The following is a 26,532-nucleotide window of genomic DNA, read 5'->3' as shown; positions in this document are numbered from 1 at the left end:
CGGTGGTAACTCACCAGCATGATGACCAGGAATACAACTTTCCAGAATTGGATCCTTTGTTCGTACCAACCAGGGAAAATGAAATTATCCCAGAGGTTGCTCCAAGACACTGCCAGCGGAGAGGAGGTATTCGTCGTGGACTTCTAGTCCAACACAGGAGGTGTGCACACCATCCACTGTTTCCAGGTATATTACTCGCAAGTGTTCAGTTACTGGACAATAAAGTAAACGAACTCAGCGCAAGGATCTCCTGTCAAAGACACATCAGGGACTGTAACTGTTACGGTGCGTGAATGAGGACCCAAAAGCGACTTAACGTAAACAGAGCTTCTTTAATAACAAAACAAACGTAGGCTCAGATGGACCGGCAGATTCCGACAGGACAGGACAAGGTTGCAGCAAACATGACGATAGTCTGGTTCAGGCATGAACAACACAAACAAGAATCCGACAAAGACAGGAACAAAAACAGAGAGAGATATAGAGGACTAATCAGAGGGAAAAAAGGGAACAGGTGGGAAAAGGGGTGACGAGGTAGTTAGGAGGAGACAAGGAACAGCTGGGGGGAAAGAGGGGGAGAAAAGGTAACCTAATAACGACCAACAGAGGGAGACAGGGTGAAGGGAAAGGACAGAAACAAGACACAACATGACAATACATGACAGTAACATACTCTGTGTCATGGAATCACTGTCCCCATCCATACAGCCATTCTCAGTACATTGCGCAGAGAGGAATAAAGAACTCTCTGTGAAGAATAAAGGTATGTTTCATGATTAACTACTCATGGTGTGATTGTGATAACAAACAGAAACTCAAGTCCTTTTGTTCACCCGACCTCGGTTATAGTCACAGCCGTGTATATTCCCCCTCAAGCCGATACCACTACGGCCCTCAAGGAACTACACTGGACATTATACAAACTGGAAACCACATATCCTGAGGCCGCATTTATTGGAGCTGGGGATTTGAACAAAGCAAATTTGAGGAAAATGCTACCAAAGTTCTATCAAAACATTGACTGTAGCATTCGCTCTGGGAAACCACTCGACCACTGCTACTCCCCCTTTCGAAATGCCTACAAGGCCCTCCCCGCCCTCCCTTCGGCAAATCACATCACAACTCCATTTTGCTCCTCCCTTCCTATAGGCAGAAACTCAAGCAGGAAGTACCTGTGCTGAGGTTTATTCAACCCTGGTCTGACCAATAAGAATCCATGCTCAAGATTCTTTTGATCATACGGACTGGGATATGTTCTGGGTAGTCTCTGAGAATTACATTGACTTATACATGGATACGGTGAATGAGTTCATCCACTATTAAAACCTACCCAATCCAGAAACTGTGGACAGATGACAGCATTCGCGCAGAATTGAAACCGTGAACCACCGCATTTAGCCACTAGGCTACCCCGGGGGTGGCAGGGTAGCCTAGTGGCTAGAGCGTTGGACTAGTAACCGGAAGGTTGCAAGTTCAAACCCCCAAGCTGGCAAGGTACAAATATGTCGTTCTACCCCTGAACAGGCAGTTAACCCACTGTTCCTAGGCCCGTCATTGAAAATAAAAATGTTCAAAAAAATAAAGGTAAAATAAAAATTTGACCATGGCAAGGTGACTTGGAATATGGTTGAATACAAACAGTGTAGTTATTCCCTCCGTAAACAGGCAAAATGTCAGTACAGAGACAAAGTGGAGTCGCTATTCAATGGCTCAGACACGAGACATATGTGGTAGGTTCTATAGACGATCACTGATTACAAAGAGAAAACCAGCCACGTCATGGACACCGATGTCTTGCTCCCGGACAAGCTAAACATCTTCTTCGCCCTCTTTGAAGATAACACAGTGCCAACGAAGCGGCCCGCTCCCAAGGACTGTGGGCTTTAGTTCTCCCCGTGGCGGACATGAGTAAGACATTTAAGCGTGTTAACCCTCGCATGGCTGCCGGCCCAGATGGCATCCCTAGCGCATCCTCAGAGCATGCGCAGACCAGCTGGCTGGTGTTTTTACGGACATATTCAATATCTTCATATCCCAGTCTACGGTCTCCACTTGCTTCAAGATGTCCACCCTTATTCCTGTACCCAAGAAAGCAAAGGTAACTGAACTAAATGACTCTCGCCCCATAGCACTCACTTCTGTCATCATGAAGTACTTTGAGAGGCTAGTTAAGGATCATATCACCTCTACTTTACCTGACACCCTAGACGCACTTCAATTTGCTTACCGATGCAATCGATCCACAGACGATGCAATCATCATCGCACTGCACACTGCCCTATCCCATCTGGAGAAGAGGAATACTTAGGTAAAAATGCTGTTCATTGACTATAGCTCAGCCTTCAACACCAAGGTACAATCCAAGCTCATCATCACATTCGACCCCGCCCTGTCCTGGACTTCCTGGGTCCTGGACTTCCTGACGGGCCGCCCCCCAGGTGGTGAAGGTAGGAAACAACATCTTGACTTCGCTGATCCTCAACACATGGGCCCAACAAGGGTGCTTGCTCAGCCCCCTCTTGTACTCCCTGTTCACCCATGACTGCGTGGCCACACACGCCTCCAACTCAATCATCAAGTTTGCAGATGACACAACAGTAGTAGGCCTGATTACCAACAATGACGAGACAGCCTACATGGAAGAGGTGAGGGCTCTGGAAAATAACCTCTCCCTCAACATCAACCAAATGAAACAGCAGAAAACAGCAGAGGGAGCATGCCCCTATACATATCGACGGGACCGCAGTGGAGAAGGTGGAAAGCTTCAAGTTCCTCTGCGTACACATCACTGACAATCTGAAATGGTCCACCCACACAGACACTGTGGTGAAGAAGGCGCAACAGCGCGACCCTCACAAACCTTTACAGATGCACAATTGAGAGCATCCTCTCGGGCTGTATCACCGCCTCGTATGGCAACCCCGGGCTCTCCAGAGGTTGGTGCGGTCTGCCCAATGCATCACCGGGGGCACACTACCTGCCCTCCAGGACACCTACAGCACCCGATGTCACAGGAAGGCCAAAAAGATCATCAAGGACATCAACCACCCAAGCCACGGCCTGTTCATCCCGCTATCATCCAGAAGTCAAGTTCAGTACAGGTGCATCTAAGCTGGGTCCGAGAGACTAAAAAACAGCTTCTATCTCAAGGAAATCAGTCTGTTAAATAGCCATCACTAGCCGGCTACCACCCGGTTACTCAACACTGCACCTTAGAGGCTGCTCCCCTATATACACAGACATGGAATCACTGGTCACTTTAATAATGGAACACTAGTCACTTTAATAATGTTTACATACTGCTTTACTTATCTCATATGTATATACTGTATTCTATTCTACTGTATTTAGTCAATGCCACTCCGACATTGCTTGTCCTAATATTTATATATTTCTTAATTCCATTATTTTATTTTTGGATTTGTGTGTATTGTTGTGAATTGTTAGGTATTACTGCACTGTTGGAGATAGGAACACAAGCATTTCGCTACACCCGAAATAACATCTGCTAAATATGTGTACGTGACCAATAACATTTGATTTGATTTGAGGTGAATTTTCACCCCAGTCTGAGGTCCTGAGCACTCTGGAGCAGGTTTTCATCAAGGATCTCTCTCTACTTTCCTCCATTCATATTACCCTTGATCCTGACTAGTCTCCCAGTCCCTGCCACTGAAAAACATTCACACAGCATGATGCTGCCACCACCATGCTTCACCGTAGGGATGGTGCCAGGTTTCCTCCAGATCTTGACATTCACTCTTGGCATTCAGGCCAAAGAGTTCAATCTTGGTTTCATCACACCAGAGAATCTTGCTTCTCATGGTCTGAGAGTCCTTTAGGTGCCTTTTGGCAAACTCGGGCTGTCATGTGCCTTTTACTGAGGAGTAGCTTCCATCTGGTAAATCAGCACCGGAGTCTCTTTCCCTCATCGAGGGTTGATAGACTGATATACTCCCATTACTTAATTTAAACTGAACTACAAATGTATTGGGGATGCATGGGACGGACTATGATGGAGTCGCAGCAGAAGAGCGAGAAAAGGAGTTTGCTTGTCAATACCTCTTCAACGGAACATGCCAGGATGATAGAAACGTAAAATTCTCAATCAGCCGACAATAGCAAACAAGTTACAAATTTGTTTTTCCAATTCCGTGTCACATTTACTCTTTGGAGGCGGAATGTAGTTAAAACGTCGCTATCCTCCGCCCAGAGGCTTAACGGACCGGACCGTCTTAAAACTGCAATGCCTACTATTGCATGTTGAAGACAACAGTCCCTATCTTCCCAACCACATGGTATAGAGATCTCAAACCAATTTGACAATGTAAAGAGACCTCGACAACTTTTTAAAAACTTTATATCATTTTTAAAATAATTTTTGTATTCACTTTACATAAAAATGCTTCTAAAAATACCAATAGCTTCCACCCCGTATGACTTTCATGAATACAACCAACTGTTATTGGTTCAGTGACCTCATCCCTCCAGTCAACAGCAATTACTTTTTTATTTGTTTTTTTTTTTACTTTGGGGGTTCTTTAAGTGCGGGTGCCCCAGTTCGCAAGGTTATGAAGATAGATGTTCCCCGGCCAGGACGCAGTGATGGTTAATGCCCACGGAGAGGGGTGTTTCCCAGGTGGGCACCTGCAGGTCCAGAGATTAAGATGGACTCTCAAGGAGAGGGCAGGGCAGGGCAGGGCAGGGCAGGGCAGGGCAGGGCAGGGCAGGGCAGGGCAGGGCAGGGCAGGGCAGGGCAGGGCAGGGCTAGAGGTCTGGTTGTGGAGAGGAAAATGAAAGTATCAAATCAGGATGTTATGTCCATTTGCCATATATGATCATAGGAAGCTGGGTTCCGAACCCAAAGTCAGTGAACCATGTCCAAATGGCATGACAAATGTCCAAATGGCATATATACTGACCAAATGATATATATATATATATATCACTATGTTAAGCCCTGAATCAACCTAGAAGGTATATTTGTCATGTTTGATCATAGGAAGTAAGAATTTCTTGTTGATGTTAATTCAGCATGTCCATTTCATAATGGTAAGTCCTTATAGATATACATTGGCAATGGACATAGTCAACTTACAGAAGAGCATGTTCACACTGACAATATAGCATATGTGTAATGGACACTGTTCAATCGCTCGTTGGTGTTGATTTCAGCCTGTCCATTTGGTGATGTTAAATCACTCATTTACAATGTCTTACAATGGGCATTTACCATCACGAATTGGACATGCTCTAATATACTGCAGAAATGCCCAATTGACTGGCTCATTTTTTATTTTATTTCACCTTTATTTAACCAGGTAGGCTAGTTGAGAACAAGTTCTCATTTGCAACTGCGACCTGGCCAAGATAAAGCATAGCAGTGTGAACAGACAACACAGAGTTACACATGGAGCAAACATTGAACTTGGGATGGGCGAGCAGTGATAGTGGTTCCTCTCCATCGCTCATTGGTATTGATTTCAGCCTGTCCATTCGGTGATGGTAAATCCCTTATTAAATACATTGGAAATGCACACTGTCCATTTGCAATGTACTACAATGGGCATTTACAAACACGAAATGGATATGCTATAATATACTGCTGAAATGGCCAATTTACTGGCTTGCTGAACTCGGGATGGCTGAGCAGTGATAGTGGTTCCTCTCCGTCGCTCGTTGGTGTTGATTTCTGCCTCTCCATTTGGTGATGGTAAATCCCTCATTAAATACATTGGAAATGTACACTGTCCATTTGCAATATAAAATGTACAATGCCAATATATTATACTGCCATCAAGTCAGCCATCAGTCAATAAGATATCATTCTGTTGAAGGAATTTAATTCCTCTGTTTTAATTCCCAATTAAAATGAAACACTGTCAATTCATAAGAATTTGTAAGACCCTTATTTTATAGGAATGGACAGAGCCCGGTCTTAATGTCAAGTAACAGCATTTATTCAAGAGAGTACTCCCACAATACAGGTTACCACAGGTTATAAACTGAAAATTACGTCATTAGTTCTAACACTACCCCGTGCCATCTCCGTTCCAGTACAAAGGCTGTGTCTCAAGCCTTCCCACATCCGTCTCCCTACCAATTTAATATAATTTACGAGTCAAGGTTTTCTTGTGTAGATAAGCATTCTAGCCAGTCTGATTCATTTGTACCAAGGAACAGACCGTCATTGTTACTAAACTCTTGACCACATTCACACTCATTATTTTCAGTACTGGGATCAGATAAGAAAATACAGTAACATTTAGTATTCTGATTAGTACATATACAGTAACATAATAGTATTCTGATTAGTACATCCTGATTAAAATGTATACATAATTAGTCATTATAGATAAAAATTCCCTTAACACATTCTGACACCAAACTTATACATACTGACACCAAACTCACTTTGTCCAACTCTTTTAGAAGCCAACTATCACATATCTCAGAGCCGGCCCACAATTCATAGCGCCTTCTGTTAAAACCCTAAAAAATAACTTCAAAAACATAGTTACTTTCGAGCTGGGGGTCCAATTCTGACAGTATGTGTAGGCCTAGCTGAGGCGACCCCGAATCGTTTCGGCTCGATAGGTCATTCGAAACCCAGATAAAAATCCAATCAGGAAGTGCAGCATTTTTTGAAATGTTTTGGTCCCTTACAGCCATTCTTCAATGGAAATGCCTAAAAAGACGTCACAATGCTGTAGACACCTTGGGGAATACGTGGAAAACGTAAGCTCATTCGTAGCTCATTCACAGCCATAGAAGGAGTCATTGGCATGAGGCGGTTTCAAAAAATGCGGCACTTCCTGGTTGGATTTTTATCTGGGTTTCGCCTGTAACATCAGTTCTGTGGCACTCACAGACAATATCTTTACAGTTTTGGAAACGTCAGAGTGTTTTCTTTCCAAAGCTGTCAATTATATGCATAGTCAAGCATCTTTTCGTGACAAAATATCTTGTTTAAAACGGGAAAGTTTTTCATCCACAATTTTTAATAGCGCCCCCTAATGCATAACTGGTTAATCCAACTGCATTGTCAGATTTCAAAAAGGCTTTATTGCGAAAGCATACCATGCGATTATCTGAGGACAGCGCCCCACTTCAAAATATTTTTCCACCAGCACCGGCTTCACAAAAATCTCAAATAGCGATAAAATAAATCACTTACCTTTGAAGATCTTCCTCTGTTGGCAATCCCAAGGGTCCCAGCTACACAATGAATGTTTGTTTTGTTCAATAAAGTCCTTCTTTATATCCAAAAAGTCAGTTTAGTTGGTGCCATTGATTTCAGTAATCCACTCCTTCAATGTGCATATGAAGGAATCCAAAAAGCTACTGGTAAACTTCGCCCAAAAAAGTCAAACAATGTTTCTAATCAATCCTCAGGTACCCTAATATGGAAATAACTGATAATATTTCAGACAGAAAGAACGGTGTTCAATAGAAAATAGAAAATAACGAAGAAGTCTACCTGTCCTGATGATAACACCTTGGAATAACTACAACTACTTGTTCGTTTTTTAAGAAACAAGCCTGAAACCCTGTCTAAAGACTGTTGACATCTAGTGGAAGCCATAGGAACTGCAATCTGGAGGCTATTTTTTGTATATCCCATAGCATTACATTGAAAAGGCCTGTGACCTCAAAAAAATATTAATTCCGGATGGATTTTCCTCTGGTTTTTGCCTGCCATATCAGTTCTGCTATACTCACAGACCGTTTTAGAAACGTCAGATTGTTTTCTATCCAATGCTACCAATTATATGCATCTCTTAGCTTCTGGGCCTGAGTAAAAGGCAGTTTACTCTGGGCACCTCAGTCATCCAGAAATTCAGGATACTGCACCCTAGCCTTAAGAAGTTTAACCATCAAACGGACGTTGTACGATTTCTCGTAAATTACGATACATAAATGGCTGGTTCTACTTTTCCTTACATTGTAGGTTTATGTACTTTGACATGAATCTGTCAAATTAGCGCTGTATTACCGTTTTCAACCTTTAACTTCTTGCGTCGAGCCATCCCGGATCCGGGATCGTGACTACAGCCTCAAGCTCATTACCATAACACAACGTTAACTATTCATGAAAATCGCAAATGAAATGAAATCAATATGCTAGCTCTCAAGCTTAGCCTTTTGTTAACAACACTGTCATCTCAGATTTTCAAAATATGCTTCTCAACCATAGCAAAACAAGCATTTGTGTAACAGTATTGATAGCTAGCGTAGCATTTAGCGTAGCATTTAGCGTTAGAATTTTCACTAGGCAACATTTTCACAAAAACCAGAAAAGCATTCAAATAAAATAATTTACCTTTGAAGAACTTCGGATGTTTTCAATGAGGAGACTCTCAGTTAGATAGCAAATGTTCAGTTTTTCCTGAAAGATTATTTGTTTAGGACAAATCGCTCCGTTTTCTGCGTCACGCTACGAAAAAAACCTGTATCCAGGATTGTGTAAATCTATCTGCAAGCTCATTAGCATAACGCAACGTTAACTATTCATGAAAATCGCAAATTAAATGAAATAAAGCTATTTGCTCTCAAGCTTAGCCTTTTGTTAACAACACTGTCATCTCAGATTTTCAAAATATGCTTTTGAACCATAGCTAAACAAGCATTTGTGTAACAGTATTGATAGCCTAGCATAGGATTATCCCTGGCATTCAGCATGCAACATTTTCACAAAAACCAGAAAAGCATTCAAATAAAATAATTTACCTTTGAAGAACTTCAGATGTTTTCAATGAGGAGACTCTCAGTTAGATAGCAAATGTTCAGTTTTCACAAAAATATTATTTGTGTTGACAAATCGCTCCGTTTTCTTCATCACGTTTGGGTAAGACAAAAAATAAATAAATAAATAAATAAATAAAAATTAAGTCATTAAAACGCGAACTTTTTTCCAAATTAACTCCATAATATCGACAGAAACATGGCAAACGATGTTTAGAATCATTCCTCAAGGTGTTTTTCACATATCTATCGATGATAAATCCTTCATGGCAGTTGACTTTCTCTTCTGAAGAAATGGAACGCGCATGGACCTAGAGATTACGCAATCATTTCGGCACAGGACACCGGGCGGACACCTGGTAAATGTAGTCTCTTATTTTCAATCTTCCAATGATATGCCTACAAATACGTCACAATGCTGCAGACACCTTGGCGAAACGACAGAAAGGGCAGGCTCATTCCTGGCGCATTCACAGCCATATAAGGAGACATTGGAACACAGCGCCTTCAGAATCTGGGCCATTTCCTGTATGAAACTTCATCTTGGTTTCGCCTGTAGCATTAGTTCTGGGGCACTCACAGATAATATCTAGAGTTTTTTCTTTCCAAAGCTGTCAATTACATGCATAGTTGAGCATCTTTTCGTAACAAAATATCTTGTTTAAAACGGGAACGTTTTTTATCCAAAAATTAAAAGAGCGCCCCCTATCTCGAAGAAGTTAATCCCAGAAAATGTGTATTAACTTAAAGAGCGTTGAGGCCTCAATGCCATCCTTGTTTCTGGGCTAAAAGTACATTTGACCAAACCTGTGCTCACCGAGTTTCGTCTTCGAAGTCTTTTCCGTTTACGAGAAACGGCCATGTCCATTTGTTGATGTTTTGTTCATTTGCCATAACCAGCCAGTCACCATCTGGTGGAATTTTATGGGACAGCAGAAAATAGTCAAAAATAAAAACAAATGTATAATGCAGTAACCAAATGTCCGAGAGACTTTATTTGATGACTTCCCGGAAGACCCGGCCCTGAGGGACGACCTGAGGCCGTTGGCCAATTTTAAGAACATCCGAGGACGTCTAGTAAGGGACCGTACATTTGCAATATGGAGATCCTCATAAATCATATGGGAAATGCCACTCGCATCCCTTATGTAGGCGACAGGTCACAAGGTCAGTGGGGGTCTGTCTGGAGCTCCAGAGAGGCCCAATAAGGGCAAGGCAGGCGTGTGGCCCAGACAGGGGTGCCTCGTGTGGGGTAGAGGTCACCAGTTCAGTGGGGGACTGTCTGGAGCTCCAGAGAGGGCCAAGGAGGGTTAGGCAGCAGTGAGGACCAGACAGGGGTGCCTTGAGTGGTGGAGAGGTCACCAGAGCAGTGGGGCTGTACCTGGAGATCTTGGAGAAGGCCCATCTGACACTCTCCTTCAGGAAGGCAGAGCAGACCGTTTCTGTGGTAGTTAGTGGCTCTGTGCCCCAACAACATGAAATCAATGTCTTAAATGTTGCTACGTTTCAGAAATAGCGAAGAAAACGTGTAATCTGTAGCTGGCAATGTCAAAATAAAATCAATATCAGAACAGCTTATATTATTTCTTCATACTTAACAAAATGTTCTTATTGAAAGACAAATATATGGTAAAGAAAGCATGTTCTATATACAGTCTTTTCGGGCCTGTGAAGAAGCAGGTAGTCAACAGGTAGTCACCGTCAAAAACACTGTCCTTGGAGAGCAATTCTGAGGTAATAATTTTGCGTGAACTGAGCGAGCGCTTATGAGGTGAAATAGAACTAGAACTGCCTGCGTCCTCTGTCCTTTGCGACTGCTACAAAGTAAAATAGAGCCAAGCAACCAGCATAGCAACGGACGCTTTGGTTCATTACGTAAGCCAGTCAGAATTGTGCAAGTTCTAGCAACAGTCCTTGCAACAGAAGCTAGAACACTTTGAGTCTCATTGTGACGTGGGGGGGGGGGGGGGGGGGACGGGGGACACTAGTCAGGCCCACTGGACCTCTGGTGTTTGGATGTAGCCAGATGACTCACACTAAATTCTTCCACTCCTCTGTTGTTTGTTACATACCTGCTTTCATTGATGTTGTTTGTGGTGACCAGGTGCACAAGGGTTGTTGTGAACGTTTCACCCACGTGTGTTCTGGCTCTGGCCTAACCCATTGGCTTCTGGACCAATCAAACAGCTCCGAATGTGTTCGCATTCGGTGACGGGTCGGGGAGCAATACTCAGAGCCAGAAACTAACATCCGTGGGTGTGGGATAGCGTTTGGAGCAAGGAGCAAGGAGTCTGGGTGGAGGCCTAAAGCTGGGGCTGGGTTACTTGGTGAATGACACTGTCCTTCTGGAGTGCAGAGCAGGGTCCCTGGGGCTGCCCCAGTGCTCCATGGCCCATTCCCTGGGGCAGAAAGCTGGCTGTATGGAGTGGAGCCCCCGACTGCCTTCAACGCGAGCGGGGAGGGGGATCAGCCCAGACCTTCCTGGCCCTCTGGAGCTCTCTCATTCAATGCAATCAAGCGCGGATGAAGGGCGGGAGTAACTATGAGTAACTACTTAAAGGGATAATCCACCCCAAACCACTAATTCCTATGATTAACAGTGTTAAACAACACTAATATGCAAAAACATTTTTATTTTATTTAAATTTTTCCCCCTTTTCTCCCCAATTTCGTGGCATCCAATTGTTAGTAATTACTATCTTGTCTCATCGCTACAACTCCCTTACGGGCTCGGGAGAGACGAAGGTCTAAAGCGATGCATCCTCCGAAACACAACCCAACCAAGCCGCACTGCTTCTTAACACAGCGCACCTCCAACCCGGAAGCCCGCCGCACCAATGTGTCGGAAGAAACACCGTGCACCTGGCTACCTTGATTAGCGCGCACTGCGCAGGCCCGCCACAGGAGTTGCTGGTGCGCGATGAGACAAGGATATCCCTACCGGCCAAACCCTCCCGAACCCGGACGATGCTAGGCCAATTGTGCGTCGCCCCACGGACCTCCCGGTCGGCTGTGACAGAGCCTTGGTGCGAACCCAGGGTCTCTGGTGGAACAGCTAGCGCTGCGATGCAGTGCCCTAGGCCACTGTGCCACCCGGGAGGCCCCCGTGAACAAATGTTTTAATTGGCCGTTATAACAAGGTTTGTAGCAACATGTGAAAACCATTTTGGAGTTCAAGTCGATTACAAAACCCACAACGTAATGCTTTCGCTCTGGGCTCAATATCAACATGTGAAGTAGCTAGCTAGCTGTAATATCGCTTAATCAACCTGCACTATCAATCTCACAAAGCTCAAATTGCGGTTCATCTCTGCCCATAGCGAGTGCAGAGTATGTTACTATGGCAACAACAGCCCTTTCCCACGTTTCCCACATGCAAAGTGCATTGCAAGATGGTATTGTAGGCGAGTTGAATTATTTGCTACACTGTTTAGATTGAGCACATCTAAGCAAAATATATACTTTGTTATCATGACGATATAAACAGATTAATGTTTTTTAGACAAGTACGCCCATAAAATCATTGGCTGATTTGGCGATCTGGAGCGAAGGTAATTGTTTTAAAAGCATTAAGAAATGTGATAGTGTGTTATGCCATATTGCCAGTGACATGAACCATGTAGCTATGACGCGTTCCTTCACGATTTCCTGATTTCACAGACGGACCACTTAGAAGTTAAATAGAAGTTAAATCTTGGGAAAACATTTATTTTACCCATTGATGGAACATAGGTTTTCACCAAATTGTCAGGAGTTCCATGATTTTTATTTCTGGGGTGGATTATCCCTTTAATGTAGACAAATGGCTTCACACTGCTCTAAAACAGCCAGTGGAGCGAAAGCTGGTCTTTGTAACTTTTTCATTCATTCAAGTCATATGGGATGGAAGTAATTAAAGTTTAAGAAAGTATTGGTCATGTAAATACAATTAACATTGATTTAAAAAAAATACAACGTAAAAATCGCAAAAGCAATTGCCATGTGTCGTGTCTTTGGTTATGCTGGATTAAGTGATATGACATTCTATTCTATAAAATCCTTTCTCTGTAATTAATATTACCCGATTGAGCTAATCATGTAAATGTAATTAACTGGAAAGTCGGGGCACTACGAAATAATATTTATAGAGCAGTTATCTTCCGAATAAACTCTTAAAGACCTAGTAATATTTTACATCAATAGCAGTCAAAATCAATCATCACCTTATTTCAGTCTCATCTTCACGAACCCTGGCTAACAAGTTGAATCAGCAATACAAAATTGGGTTTAATTATTTATTTACTAAATACCTAACTAATCACACAGAATTACATATACACAGAATGAACCATACATTGATTACAAATTATGTCATAAAGGAAAACGTCCCTAGCGGACGGAACAGATATATGACAGCTGGTTACCCAAAGAAAAGGGGGTTGGGTTTGAGTGAAAGAGCGGGAAGACTGAAGTGATGTCTCTATTGTGCCGTAGGCAGCTACTCTATCACAAACACAGAATCTTATGCATTCTAAATTACCGCCCATTTGGAAAAGGAAAATACAATAAATATTTACTCTGAGCTGCGCTTCGGTAGGTTGGTCGTAGATGCTGGTCGTGTTGGCCAACAGAGATCTTCTTGTCCTCGGAAGAATGTCTCTGGTGGTAAATTGGATATGTTGTAGTAACGTCGTTGTGTGGTAGACGGAATACTCTGTCTGTTCTTTCCTAGCCCACGTTTGCAGCTGCTGTTGCTAACTCAACGGCTAGGAGGTATCACTTCTGTAGCGAATAAGAGTTGAAAGTTCATACCATTCGCAACCAAAGCTCACGCTGAGGTTGGCTTCCTTCTGTTGTTATTATCTGAACCCTTCTGACATCGGATCGTCATCCTAATGCACCCGGAACAGAAAGTTATATTGTCGTCAAGGCAATAGGAAGGGAGAGGAGGGCATGTTTCATAGTTTATAACCAATGTCTCTTCACGTGGGCGGGCCACTGATTCGGGCCTAATTCACCCATGAAAACCCAATTCTCACATTTTAGAAGCTAAAATCAGATTTCATCCCTTCCCAAATAATTTAATATTCAAACATTTAAATTGCACAACAATTCCATGTGAATCTGATAACTATAATGTGTAGACTTTCCACTGTACCTTTTATGTCATCCTATCATTGACGAGAACGTCTCAGATGACAACCGAACTGACATCATATTCATTAAGTACCAACGCATATGTTCAACTGGTTGGATTACCAAAATATGGTTCATTTCTCCCACCTTCTGATGTTCCTAGAATCTTTGTTTAACAAAGGCTATTCAAGAGTCCCTCTGAAGAGTCAAGAGAGAGGGAAGGGAGAAAGGTATTTATGGGGGGGTCATAAACCTTACCCACAGGCCTATGCCATGACACATGGATTGGAGCGAAGAGTTCCCTGAACCAATACCAGTTGGTTGTATTAATTTAAGTACTACGGGATAGAAGATATTGATGTTTTAATGAAGTATTTTTTTGTGTAAAGCCAATCAAATTCATAAAAATTCACCAAAGTAAGAAACTACTAAAGTAATTACTGTTGATTGGAGGGCTGAGGTTCCTGAACCAATAACAGTTGGCTGTATTCATGAAAGTCTTATGAGGTGGAAGCTATTTAAGTTTAAAGGTTTTAATGTAACGTAAATGTACATATATAGAAAATAGCCAAACCCCCAAAATACAAAGGTAATTGCCATTGAATGAAGGGATGAGGTCCCTGGACCAAGAACAAGTGGTTGTATTCATGCAAGTCACATTGGATTGAAGCTATTGAATTTTTAAGAAAGTATTCTTGACATAATTTGATAAAATTAATAGAAAATAGAAAAAAATGCCTTGGGTTGGAGGGATGGTGTCCCTGAACCAATAACAGATGGAACTCATTGTGTATTTATTCCTTTTATTATTTTTTCTATTATTTTTCTCTCTGCATTTTGGGAAGGGTCCATAAGTTAGCATTTCACTGCTAGTCACCTGCTGTTTATGAAGCATGTGACAAATCAAACATGAAAATGGGCATTGGCCTTTCTGTACAATGTTTTTAAATATTTGATTTTGTGCTAGCATTGGAAGTGGGAACGGGTGGAACCCTTTTTCTCATTCATAAATATCTTTATTTCTATATGCGTGATCAAATTTAGATCTGTCTGTGGCATCCGACCACAGTGCCAGTAGGAACTGGTTTCTAATGAAGACCATGATCTTAATTCTGGAGGAATTGTAGCGGTATCGTTGAACTTGTGCATAATTACTACCTCAACTGGCCGGTGATTTTTTTGAGAGGGCGTGACAACTGTGACGTTGGCAAAATATATACGCTTTCGTTGTCATGATTTGTTTACACTTCAAGGATATGCGTACAAGATGTGTCTTCGACTACCTCCAGAAGTGGTCAGGAAGATCTAATCCCAATCAGATAGCAATGAGTATTGTGATTGTCTACACTTGTCAACAAATGTGGGCACAATCAGAATGTGGACAAGATCAGGACAACATACGCATGTTAGAACCAGGTATAAATGGTGCTAGTGATTCATTTCATTTTGTCAGTTCTACCACCTGAACATTGCCCACTTTAAACAGGGTTAAATATCAATGTGTTGTAAAGTTTAGCTTCCGTCCACAGGGGGGCACTGTGTCACTGTCAGAAGATAATATGTGCTTCAGCACATATTATCCATTGTATTGACCAGACACAATTGCCCGCTCTAACAATGAAAATAAATGTCTTCAAAATGGGAAGGCATTCGGGAGGAGGCAGGCAAGATCAGGTGGGACCATTCTAACAAAAGAGAAGGCAGATAAGAGTGTGATAACAGCCATAACACTAACATAAAATTGTTTTTTTCTCAAAGTTACCGGGATGTCTTCAAGTCACTCGGTGTCTACATCACTAAGGAATTATCATGGTCCACACACATCAACACAGTCGAGGAAAGGACATGACAACGCCTCTTCCCCCTCAGGAGGCTTAAAAGATTTGGCATGGGCCCTCAGATCCTCAAAAAGCTCTACAGCTGCACCATTGAGAACATCTTGACTGGCTGCATCACCGCTTGGTATGGCAAATGCTTAGCATCCGACCACAAGGCGCTACAGAGGGTAATGCGTATTGCCCAGTACATCACTGGGGCCGAGCTCCCTGCCATCCAGGACCTCTATACCAGGCAGTGTCAGAGTAAGGCCCTAAAAATGGTCAGACTCCAGCCACCCAAGTCATAGACTATTCTCTCTGCTACCGCACGGCAAGTGGTACCGATGCACCAAGTTTGGAAACAACAGGATCCTGAGCAGCTTCTATCCCCAAGCTATAAGACTGCTAAATAGTTAATTAAAGCTACAATATGTAATTGTTTGGGGCAACCTGACCAAATTCACATAGAAATGTTTGTTACAGATCTGACATTCTCATTCAAAGCATGTCTAAGAAGCGGTAGACCTGTTCTATATAAGCCATTTCTATACTTCCCTTTCTTAAGTTTAGTTTTTGCATCTTTTAATTTCGGGTTTTGTACAGTAGCTTCAAAACAGCTGAAAATCCAATATTTTTGGTTATGGAAAATATGTTTCACAGCGGTTTAAATTATACAATGATTCTCTTCACAATGACTGGTTGTTTTGTCACATAAACTGAAATTAGGCAAACTATTAGAATTTTAGCAACCAGGAAATGGCGGAGGGATTTCTGCAAATTGCATCTTTAATTAAATAGTTAATAGCTACCTGGAATATCTATATTGACCATTTTTGCACTAATCGCTTTTGACTCATCAACATACGCTGCTGTTACTGTTTATTATCTATCTTGTTGCTACCATGTTGTGCTGCTGCCATGTTGTGTTGCTACCATGTTGTTGTCGTATGTTGCTACCATACTGTGATGTCATGTGTTGCTGCTATGCTATGTTGTCATCTTAGGTATCTCTTTATGTAGTATTGTCTATGATGTGTGTTTTGTCCTATATTTTTACTTAATTTATTTGTATTTTTAATCCCAGACCCCATCCCTGCAGGAGGTCTTTTGCCTTTTGGTAGGCTGTGCTGGTAGATAAGAATTTGTTCTTAACTGACTTGCCTAGTTAAATAAAGGATAAATAAAACAATAAAAAATTAAAAATGTGATTTCACGTGTCCTATTTACACTCGTAATAACCTAAACATTACGTAACTTCTATTCAATCAAATAAGCCATTACATTTTTTGTTACCAAATCCGAAACTCTTTCTTTGACCTCCACAACTCCTCGCTTGGTGAGTTAAAAAAATGAAAAAACAACAACACCTGCTGGAAAAGACCGATTTTGCGGCCAGTTATCCCTCTCGCTTCGCCTCTTCCTCTCAGGCTTCAGTCAGAAAAATGTTCTCATCTCTTCGGTCTCAGCTAGCTAGCCAGGCAGTAGCTACCAAATTAGCTAGCCAGACAGCTAGTTACAGAAACGAAATCCAATAAATAGGCTCTCTGGAAATAAACACTTTTCCTAATATCACGACATATATCAACATCCTTATCTTGCCCATTCACTAAATATACTGTTAATAACTCTGACTAACACCCAATAGCTTAAGGATACTGAGTGCTAATGCTAGCGTATTGGCAATAGCCAACCCATATGCTGAGAGATACTAGCCAGTCGCAAACAAAACAGGCTCTGCCTCCACTATTCCAGCACCATTTCAACTTCAACATTATCAAATCACCTATGCTTAGTCTAATACAGTGACAACTAAAATATAACAAAAACAATTTAGTTGAGTCATCGTAAACTAAATGATGTGGCTGTCCATGGTTCTGATTTCTCTCTCTCTCTCTCTCTCTCTCTGTGTGTGCGTGCAAGTTGAAAATACATGTTGACTCACCCTACTTGTAGAGAAACAACGTCATACAGTAAGTATACGCTTGTAGCTGTCCTAGGCTACCTGGCTAAAATGCTTGCTCGCTAGCCTAACTTACTTTCATGGGCAACGATGAGCCAGCTAGTTAACATTAGCTCACTAAGTTACATCTGGGGCAGCAGGTAGCCTAGTGGTTAGAGCATTGGGCCAGCAGCCGTAAAGGTTGCAAGATCGAATCCCCAAGCTAGCAAGGTAAGACTCTGTCGTTCTGCCCTTGAACAAGGCAGTTAACCCACTGTTCCTAGGCTATCATTGTAAATAAGTATTTGTTCTTAACTGATTTGCATAGTTAAATAAAGGTTAAATAAAACATTTAAAAAACATCTAGCTACATGTTGAACTTCCATCCTCTCAGGGCAATGTATGAATTTATGGTTGGATCAGAATCGCCGCTATAATCATTAGCAAGAACGGAGGATTAAGTAAAGCCACCAGTCCAAATCCCTATCTCCATCCATGGCTAATTTAGGAAAGGTCCCATTTTAGCTAGCTAGTCACCGGAGGACAACAACACAGTGAGATGCAGTTCAAGCTTTTTCTGTCAATGACGTTTTGCTTTTGCTGTAATTGGTGTGAAGCCAAATCCAAACTGGCTTCCCTTGACACCTTTTTTTGGTGCGCCAGGACCATTCACAGTTAAGCTCAATCAGTTTAGCTCAACACTGATTGGCTATTTTTTTAATACTTTTGTTATCAAGGGAGGCCAAATGCTCGCTGGCTTCCCTTGCATTCAATGCTATGGGCAGCAACAATGTCATACTCTTTTTGACCAGACAGCATCAGATAGAGATGGGCTACACAGAGACAGAGGGGCGCTGTTTCGCTCACTCAGATGCTTTCTCCAGGGACATACATTCAGCCTCTTGTGAATTGAAGGAAAATTATGAAACACAGAGAGACTAAAGATAAATTAGTTTATAGATGTTTTTTCCTTTTTTTCTTTGTCAATTGTTTGGCAGGGTCCCATGTTGCTCAGTTGGTAGACCATTGCACTTGCAACATGAGGGTTGTGGGTTCAATTCCCAATGAGAACCAGTTTGAAAACGTATGCGCTCACTACTGTAAGTCGTTCTGGATAAGAGTGTCTGCTAAATTACAAATATCAAATGAATACATCCCACTTCTGAGTGATGACATTGACATTGTAGAGGTGCTGGGGGGGAGGGGTCAAGAGACAGGAGTGGTCCACTGTGTTGTGAAATCTCAACCAACCACGGCAGGCACCACTTCCCTCCAGGGTTTTCTTGCAGTGCCTGGCCTGCTAGTGCAGTTTATTTTTTGTCAGTGAATAAAAAATAAAAAAAACATTTTTATACTGCATTGCGCAAGTGGTTATGAAAACTCATATCAGACCAAAATGATTTTTTGTTTGTTGGTACCATCAAAAGGTTTGGGGCTGGACCAAAAACATATGTGGCTGAAGCTCAAGAAGACCAGGACTAATGACACCACTGCAAATGGATATATAAACAATTACACACCAACCTGTCTTTGGTCATTAAACGTAGTGCAACTATACCACCATCTAGAGTTGTAATCCTCAGAAGCAAAAGGCCTCTGTGGTTGTATTGTATGGGCAATGTATGGTTGTCTGTGCTACAGCCATACAGTCATTGGTTACAGCATATTCTAACAATTAATCATGAATGACAATAATTTACTCAGGTTTGAGCGTAGCAGTGTACTTAAAGCCCATTGTTGTTTACTTACAGTCTTTGAGCTACAAAGTGACTGAGTAAACCCTCTGAACAACAACGGATCCCAGCAAATTTGAGCAGTCACTGAACATTTAATTACATTTTTTTGGTAAACAAAGTGTCTTCATTCATCGTATCCAAATTTCAAACAAGCGGTACACTACAAACTACCATAAAATATAGATTTTTTATTGACACTATTACTGAAGTCATGAGCAACAAAATTCCAACAAAACATCTTCAGAATACTTTCTTCGAGGGGCTTCTTCTTGTCATTGTTGTGGCTAAGTAAACGTCAATTACGCAATCATTTTTTTCTTTAACTTTATTGAACACAATTTCTGACAGAATGTAAAGTCAAAATGTTTTTTTTTTCGGTTAGTACTCAGTATTTACACCAGTGACAGTGGAAAGAGAGGTGGTACCAATGCTTCACTTAGTAAAAATCTGTATATAAGAGAGAAGGCCCCCAAAAGCAAGGAATGGTGGGTAGGAATGAAAATGGAAGTTACTGGGAAAGGTCTTGGTTTGGAGGGACAAGGCCCCTATCTGACTGAAAATGAAACATTACAGACTTTTGTTTGGCTATCGGAGTAAGAGACTTCAAAGCTTGTTGGAATAGCTGGGCAGCGTTCAGCAGGACACAGGTATTTTTGTTCTACATCATACATTTCTATCTCGTAGGGCCTACACATAAGAAATCACGTCAGCGCTAGCAATGGCATTTCTATCTGCAATGTTCCACAGTGTTTTCTTACTGAATATGGCCCTAGTCTCCATTCAAACACTTTTATACTTCCTCTATTCCTTGAAATAGTCTGGCATGTTTGGTGAGGTGAAAGCAATATGATGACACCTCACTTTCACCAAGCCAACTGTGTCAGGTAAGTGGTCACTTTCAGGAAGTGAGGAAGTCAGAGAAAGAGTGTTTTTTCCTTCTTACTGAATTTTCAACAAAATAAATGTATAGCATTTTTTGTTCCCTGACTTGTTTCCTGAAATAAGTTCCATGGCACGGTGCACTGGTGAACATTTCCATGTAAACGTATATAGAAATTGGTCCCACATTAGAATTGCATTTGAAAATACAGGTCAAAAGCCACAGCAGTCTCCTGCTTTTTTGGGGACAAGAGAAACCCATAATGTTTTTTAAAATGACATAATTGTTAGGTATGGTTTATACACATTTAATCAGAAACAGTGTCATTTTGACACACCTACCCCTTTAGATTACATAACCTTGTGGAGTAAAAGCACTTGATGTCTATTTTGAAGAAAACTAAAAGTTTGGAACAGACAACAGTTTATACACTTCAAAAGATCAATGTACAACAGATAAAGCCTTCGTCAATTCCTATTTCAGGAACTTTTCAGTTCTGCCACACCAATGAAATCCATCTAAATCCAAGATAAAAGTACATTGCATGCTTGTTTCAGGTCAAGAAAAAACACATTTGACCTTCATTGCTGGATGCTCGGTTTTGAGGACAAACCGTGAGCACTACAAGTAATTTGAGCCAAATGAGATCGTATTTAATAATGTCCAAGGTTATGTGTTTGTTTTGAAACTTAACTCTTGGTGTAGTTATCATGAGTTAATCATTGGAATGAATGGTGTTTTTCCTTGTTTGCTTGGGGATGAAATTGTTTTTTGCATTAGTCACATGGATAAATAGTGAATGAGGAGCCATGTGAAAACAATGTGGACACAACCTACCACCTCCATATTCAATAACTCAATGACATAGCCGTTTAGTATTGTTTTCACACTTTACAAATCAGTTACATTGTCAGTACTCTTCCTGTGTTTTCCTTGGACCGTTCAGAAAAGGCATGGTGATGGACAGAACTATTAGGATGTGAAACCTTACGCCGTCGCCTCCTAGAGGTGGAATAGGCAAACACTGAGCAGGATGGAACACATGCCGCCATTTTGACATGTTTCAGAAGGCACCATCTCCTTATTGTCTTTTTGATCTTGTCATTGTCTATTTGCTCGTTGCTGCCAACTTTTTTGTCATCTGTACTATTAGCTATACCTTTCATAACCAAACTATGCATATTTTTTTATTCTATGACAAAGAACACATTGTATTCACACTAGGATATTCACGCATTCACAGTGCACAAGCTTGCAGTCTAAAGTATGAGAAACACTGTACAAAAAGTTCAGATTGAATATTTGTTTTGATTTTCCCAAATCCACACTGGAGTACTATGGCTTAAATAAGAAATGAATCAATCTGGCCACTAAATGTGTTTATATGCTTAAAAATATGCTTAAAAACACAACACCAACTTTTTTTCTTCCCTTACATTTTGAGATGTGGCCCAATCACTAAATCGGAAGTGCTGTTCGCAACAAGCACAGTAATCTGAATTTATGGGACAAAGCCATCAAACAAGGGAATAAACAGAACTGTTTCTAGGCTATTTTAAGGGCTTCTGTTCGTACATTCAACTGCTACCACTCATATCCGGCCTTTGATTACATCATTCTCCCGTAAGCCAAGATTGTGGGCCGTGCTACTCTGTACGCCCGTCACTCTCTGTGAGCCCTTGGGACCTGTAACATTTTCGGGATTAAAGGTGATCCCTGAAACCCTTGGAGTGTGGAACAGGTCCAAAGCGCTTCTAATTGAAGACTTAATGACAAAGATATACAGGTATGTGTGTGAGAGAGAGAAAATGTGTGTTCTTGCCAAATTAAAACCAAAGCAAATTAACCAAAAAATTGAATCTTAAGAGTCAATATATTGCGTAATTTCTGTGGAATGAAACATTGTCTTTCTGCGGTGTCTTCTTTTGTTTTGTTGTGTCTACACAATCTTAGGATAGAGTTAACACAGTGTAAACATTCAGGAACGAAATGAAAACAAAAAAAGACAAGAACATATGGACAAATATTTTCCCGCAAAGTAGATATGCTAATGCTAATCTCTAGCTCTCAAAAATGATACATGAAAAATAAAGATACAATAAAAGGCAGTTACCTTTGCACATGATTTAAACATGACAAACATTAAAAACGTACTCATAATCCATTAGCAGTGAAAATATTGATGGCAATACTGCATAACAAAGTGAAAACATAACTGGAAATAGTGTGTGGATAAGGTGTTGGATTTATATGTGTGCACATCGTAAAGGCATGGTTCTGAAATAAAGCTACAATCCCCCATGGTTATCTATGCCAACTGATATTTAGCTTCTGTCCTATTTAAAAGACTGGTAACTTTGATGTTATATACAAAAGGAGGACAAGGAGAGTGAACTAGAGGTAAGGATTTTCCTTCTTCCCGTGAATAAAGAGAGAAAATTACAAAAGGAATAAGAGATAAAGAAAGAAAGAAACACTAAGGCATGTGCATGAGGTCTTATTCCCAATCTACATGTCTAACAAACTCATATTTTGTTTGGAAAACTAATAGAAGACACTGAAGAAAGATACCCTTTTTTTTTTTTAGCTTTTTGTCATTTGATGGAGTGGTGTTTGACGTTTTCCTCTGGACTGTCGTGAACCCTCCCCTGATCCCTCCTCCCTTCTCGCGGTCGGGATCATGCTTTGCTCTCGTTGCCGTTTGTCTGAGCAGCTTCATTGGGGACGGTCTTCACCTCGGTTGGGGCTTTCTTCACCTCTGTCTCCATCTCTGGCGCTATACTTTTATCTTCTGTCATGATTTTCCCGCTGGAGAAAACCACACAGAGGAGAGAGAGATTATTTAAGGGATGAATACACAATCTCTTGTAGCACACAACTGTCTGTTCTAAGCTGCTTTTTGTCTTCAAAAAATAGGTAAAATAATTGCTTGAGTTTTTTCTGGGAATTTGTATCCCCTGGAACCAAACGTGTTTCACACATAACAGGATATGCTCTGCTATCCTATCCTGACATCAAAGACAGCCACACGGATGTCACAGACATTTCATGGGAGAATGCATGGTGATTTGGGAAATGACAGAGCAGAGATATGGTACATGAGGGAATGGCACACAAACAGAACATCAATACAATTGTGAGAGGAGATACAGTTGGTCTGAATTGAAGGAGGAGCAAATGATGAATAGGTAGAACAGAGAATGGAGAGGAATCTTCCCACATTAAGTCACTGACTGTACTACAAAACATCCACTTCAAGACTGCAACAAAATGATGGCACTGATTACTATAGTTCATTCTCTCCAAAAGTGCAGTAAAGTACAATAGCTTTTTGACAGGGTCAGACATTTTTGCCTAGTCATGCAATTTCACAAATGGCTTTAGATCGTACTTTGATAATTCAATGAAATTGAGTCAAACTTGTATCCCATCAGATGTGACAGAGCAGGGTAGTGCACTTCTCATCAAATTGCTTTCACCCTATGATTAGTCAGGGGTTAGTTTGTATTGATTGACTGTCCAAGGAAAAGACTCTTCCGATCCTGTATCTGTGAGTCCAATCATAACGGCTAATGAATGATCAAAATGGGTCAAGCCGTAGAGCTGAGAATCCTGAAGTGACTTGGAGTGAGTCTTAATTGGTGCGGTGTGCCTCAGTTTTCCTATGCTTTTCACAAACCTCTTCCACTGTCTCTTTTATGTTCAACGATATTCTTCAAATACTTCAGGTGACGAATAACGGCTATGGGCTAGATAGTAAGGATGGACTTGTCACCTGGGTCTCTCTCTGGTAGTAACTAAGCCTGAGGACTCCCAGGTTATCTGAGTAGTATGGTACTGATCTTCTGTATGGCAAAGAACCATGTTGGAGAATTTCACCTACCATGGCATTGTATTATACCTAGGAAACCATGTATTCTACTACAAAGGGAACCCCCTTAATGAAAAGCCCCTGTATATAAGGGCACAGTGACAGAGAAAACAAGGAAGTGGGGTGAATGATTGCTGATAAAGACCTGAGTCTCTCCGGTCTCCTCCGTTAGCGACAGAGAGGCATTGTGGGTCATTGTGGCGGACTCAAAGCGGAAAAGCTAATTCTTTACCATCTACAATATCTACAGAATCCGCCTGGTGGACTGGGCTTTGTTGGAGTCCACTGGGATCTGGCTCCTACTGTCAGCTAAACTCCACACCAGGTATCTGATCCCAGAGATTTGGGTTTGATTACGACAGCATCAGGACTTCCATTACCTTGTCCACAATAACCCTCTCTGGGAGGACAGAAGCTGCTGGGCACAGTGGGTGACCGCCCGGCCGGCCATGCAGGGGGTGTATTCAACAACACTACCCAACACCTTGTGGCTCAGCGGGCATCAGTTGCATCCGTGAAAAGGCACTTTCCTCTTTGGCGGTGTCAGGGCCAAAGCACTCTGCCGGTTGCAGTTAAAGAGTGGAAAACCGCAGGCTATCTTCTACCTGACAAGGACAGGACTATTGCGGTGGACATTTTGTGACCTCAGGGGTGGCTTTGTCTGTCAGAGGTCTGGTGCTGTATCGCCCTGCGGTTGAATTTGTCAGAGTAGCGATAAAATTACCAGGTTGGCTGACGGGGGAAAAAGTCACAGGGTCATTTATCTCAGCACTGGCTGACTTTGGCAGTAGAGAGTAGAACAGGAATGGTATCAACAGTGACAAAACTAAAGTTGCCGTAGGAAAAAAACAAACAGCTCAGCATACCGTCACGACAGGACCACCCAAGCAAATGGTAAGTCGGCCTAATTAACTGCTAGACAATGCAGATAAACTGGGAGCCTAAAAGGCTTTTCTCCATGAATCCTGCTATGGTGGCATACTGTAAATGTAGCTAATTAGGATAACAGCCTGGACGGCTATTAAAGTGTGGCGTTGTTATTGCCTGGAGGAAAAACTGACCAGCCTGGGTTTGGCCAGGGCAGGGGAAACTAGGCTAGGCTGGTCTGGACTAGCAGGAGAGTGGAAGGGAAAAATGAGGCACCTTATTCCACATGCAACACCATAAGTCTCATTAATAATGGTGAACCAACTGGCAAGTGTCTTCACAGACATTTTCAACCTCTCTGGCCAAGTCTGTAATACCTACATGTTTCATGCAGACCACCATTGTCCCTGTGCCAAAGAAAGCAAAGGTAACCTGCCTAAATTATTACCGCTCCGTAGCTCTCACGTCGGTAGCCATGAAGTGCTTTGAAAGGCTGGTCATGGCTGACATCAACACCATCATGGCAGAAACCCTAGACCACCCGACCAATTCGCACACTGCCCAAACAAACACAATCTCAATCGCATTCCACACTGCCGTTTCCCACCTGGACAAAAGGAACACCTATGTGAGAATGCTGTTCATTGACTATAGCTTAACGTTCAACACCATAGTGTCCACAAAGCTATTCACTTAGCTAAGGACCCTGGGACTAAACACCTCCCTCTGCAACTGGATCCTGAACTTCCTGAAGGGCCGCCCCCAAGTGGTAAGGGTAGGCTACAACATATCTGCCATGCTGATCGTTAACACGGGGGTCCCTTCAGGGGTGTGTGCTTAGTCCCCTCCTGTACTCCCTGTTCACCCACGATTGCGTGGCCAAGCACTACTCCAACACCATCATTACGTTTGCTGACAACACAACAATGAGACAGCCTATAGGGAGGTCAGAGACCTGGCAGTGTGGTGCCAGGACAAAAATCTCTCTCTCAATGTGAGCAAGACAAAAGAGCTGATCGTGGACTACAGGAAAAGGAGCGCCGTCAGGCCCCCATCAACATCGACGGGACTGAAGTAGAGCGGGTCGAGAGTTTCAAGTTCCTTGGTGTCCACATCACCAACAAACTATCATGGTCCAAACACACCAAGACAGTTGTGAAGAGGGCACGACAACACCTTTTCCCCTCAGGAGAATGAGAAGATTTGGCATGGATCCCCAGATCCTCAAAAAGTTCTACGGCTGCACCATCGAGAGCATCTGACCGTAAGGCGCTACAGAGGGTAGTGTATACGGCCCAGTACATCACTGGGGCCAAGCTTTCTGACATCCAGGACCTATATACTAAGCGATATCAGAGGAAGGCCCAAAAATTGTCAAAGACTGCAGTCACCCAAGACATATACTATTCTCTCTGTTACCGCACCGCAAGCTGTATCAGGGAGCCAAGTCTAGGACCAAAAGGCTCCTTAACAGCTTCTACCCCCAAGCCATAAGACTGCTGAACAACTAATCAAATGACCACCCGGACTATTTACATTGACACCCCCCCCCCTTGTTTTTA

The 26,532-nt window shown here is 42.0% G+C and overlaps 1 protein-coding gene across 15 annotated transcripts in view; it reads right to left on the bottom strand.

The window, feature by feature from the left end:
* Positions 1-19,523: 19,523 nt before the first annotated feature.
* Positions 19,524-26,532, bottom strand: part of LOC110533530 (neural cell adhesion molecule 1) — a 322,515-nt gene continuing 315,506 nt past the window's right edge. For all 15 annotated transcript variants that reach the window (XM_021617844.3, XM_090186182.1, XM_090186183.1 and 12 more), the window contains one exon: positions 19,524-23,040. In XM_021617844.3, the coding sequence (XP_021473519.2) occupies positions 22,911-23,040 (130 nt within the window). In that variant the 3' untranslated portion in view covers positions 19,524-22,910. The remainder of the gene's footprint in view (positions 23,041-26,532) is intronic.

The sequence above is a fragment of the Oncorhynchus mykiss genome, chromosome 10 (assembly GCF_057628025.1).
Source record: "Oncorhynchus mykiss isolate SJ-2025 chromosome 10, ASM5762802v1, whole genome shotgun sequence".
NCBI classification, from domain to species: Eukaryota; Metazoa; Chordata; class Actinopteri; order Salmoniformes; family Salmonidae; genus Oncorhynchus; species Oncorhynchus mykiss.
This window is presented reverse-complemented; position numbering and strand designations above follow the sequence as displayed.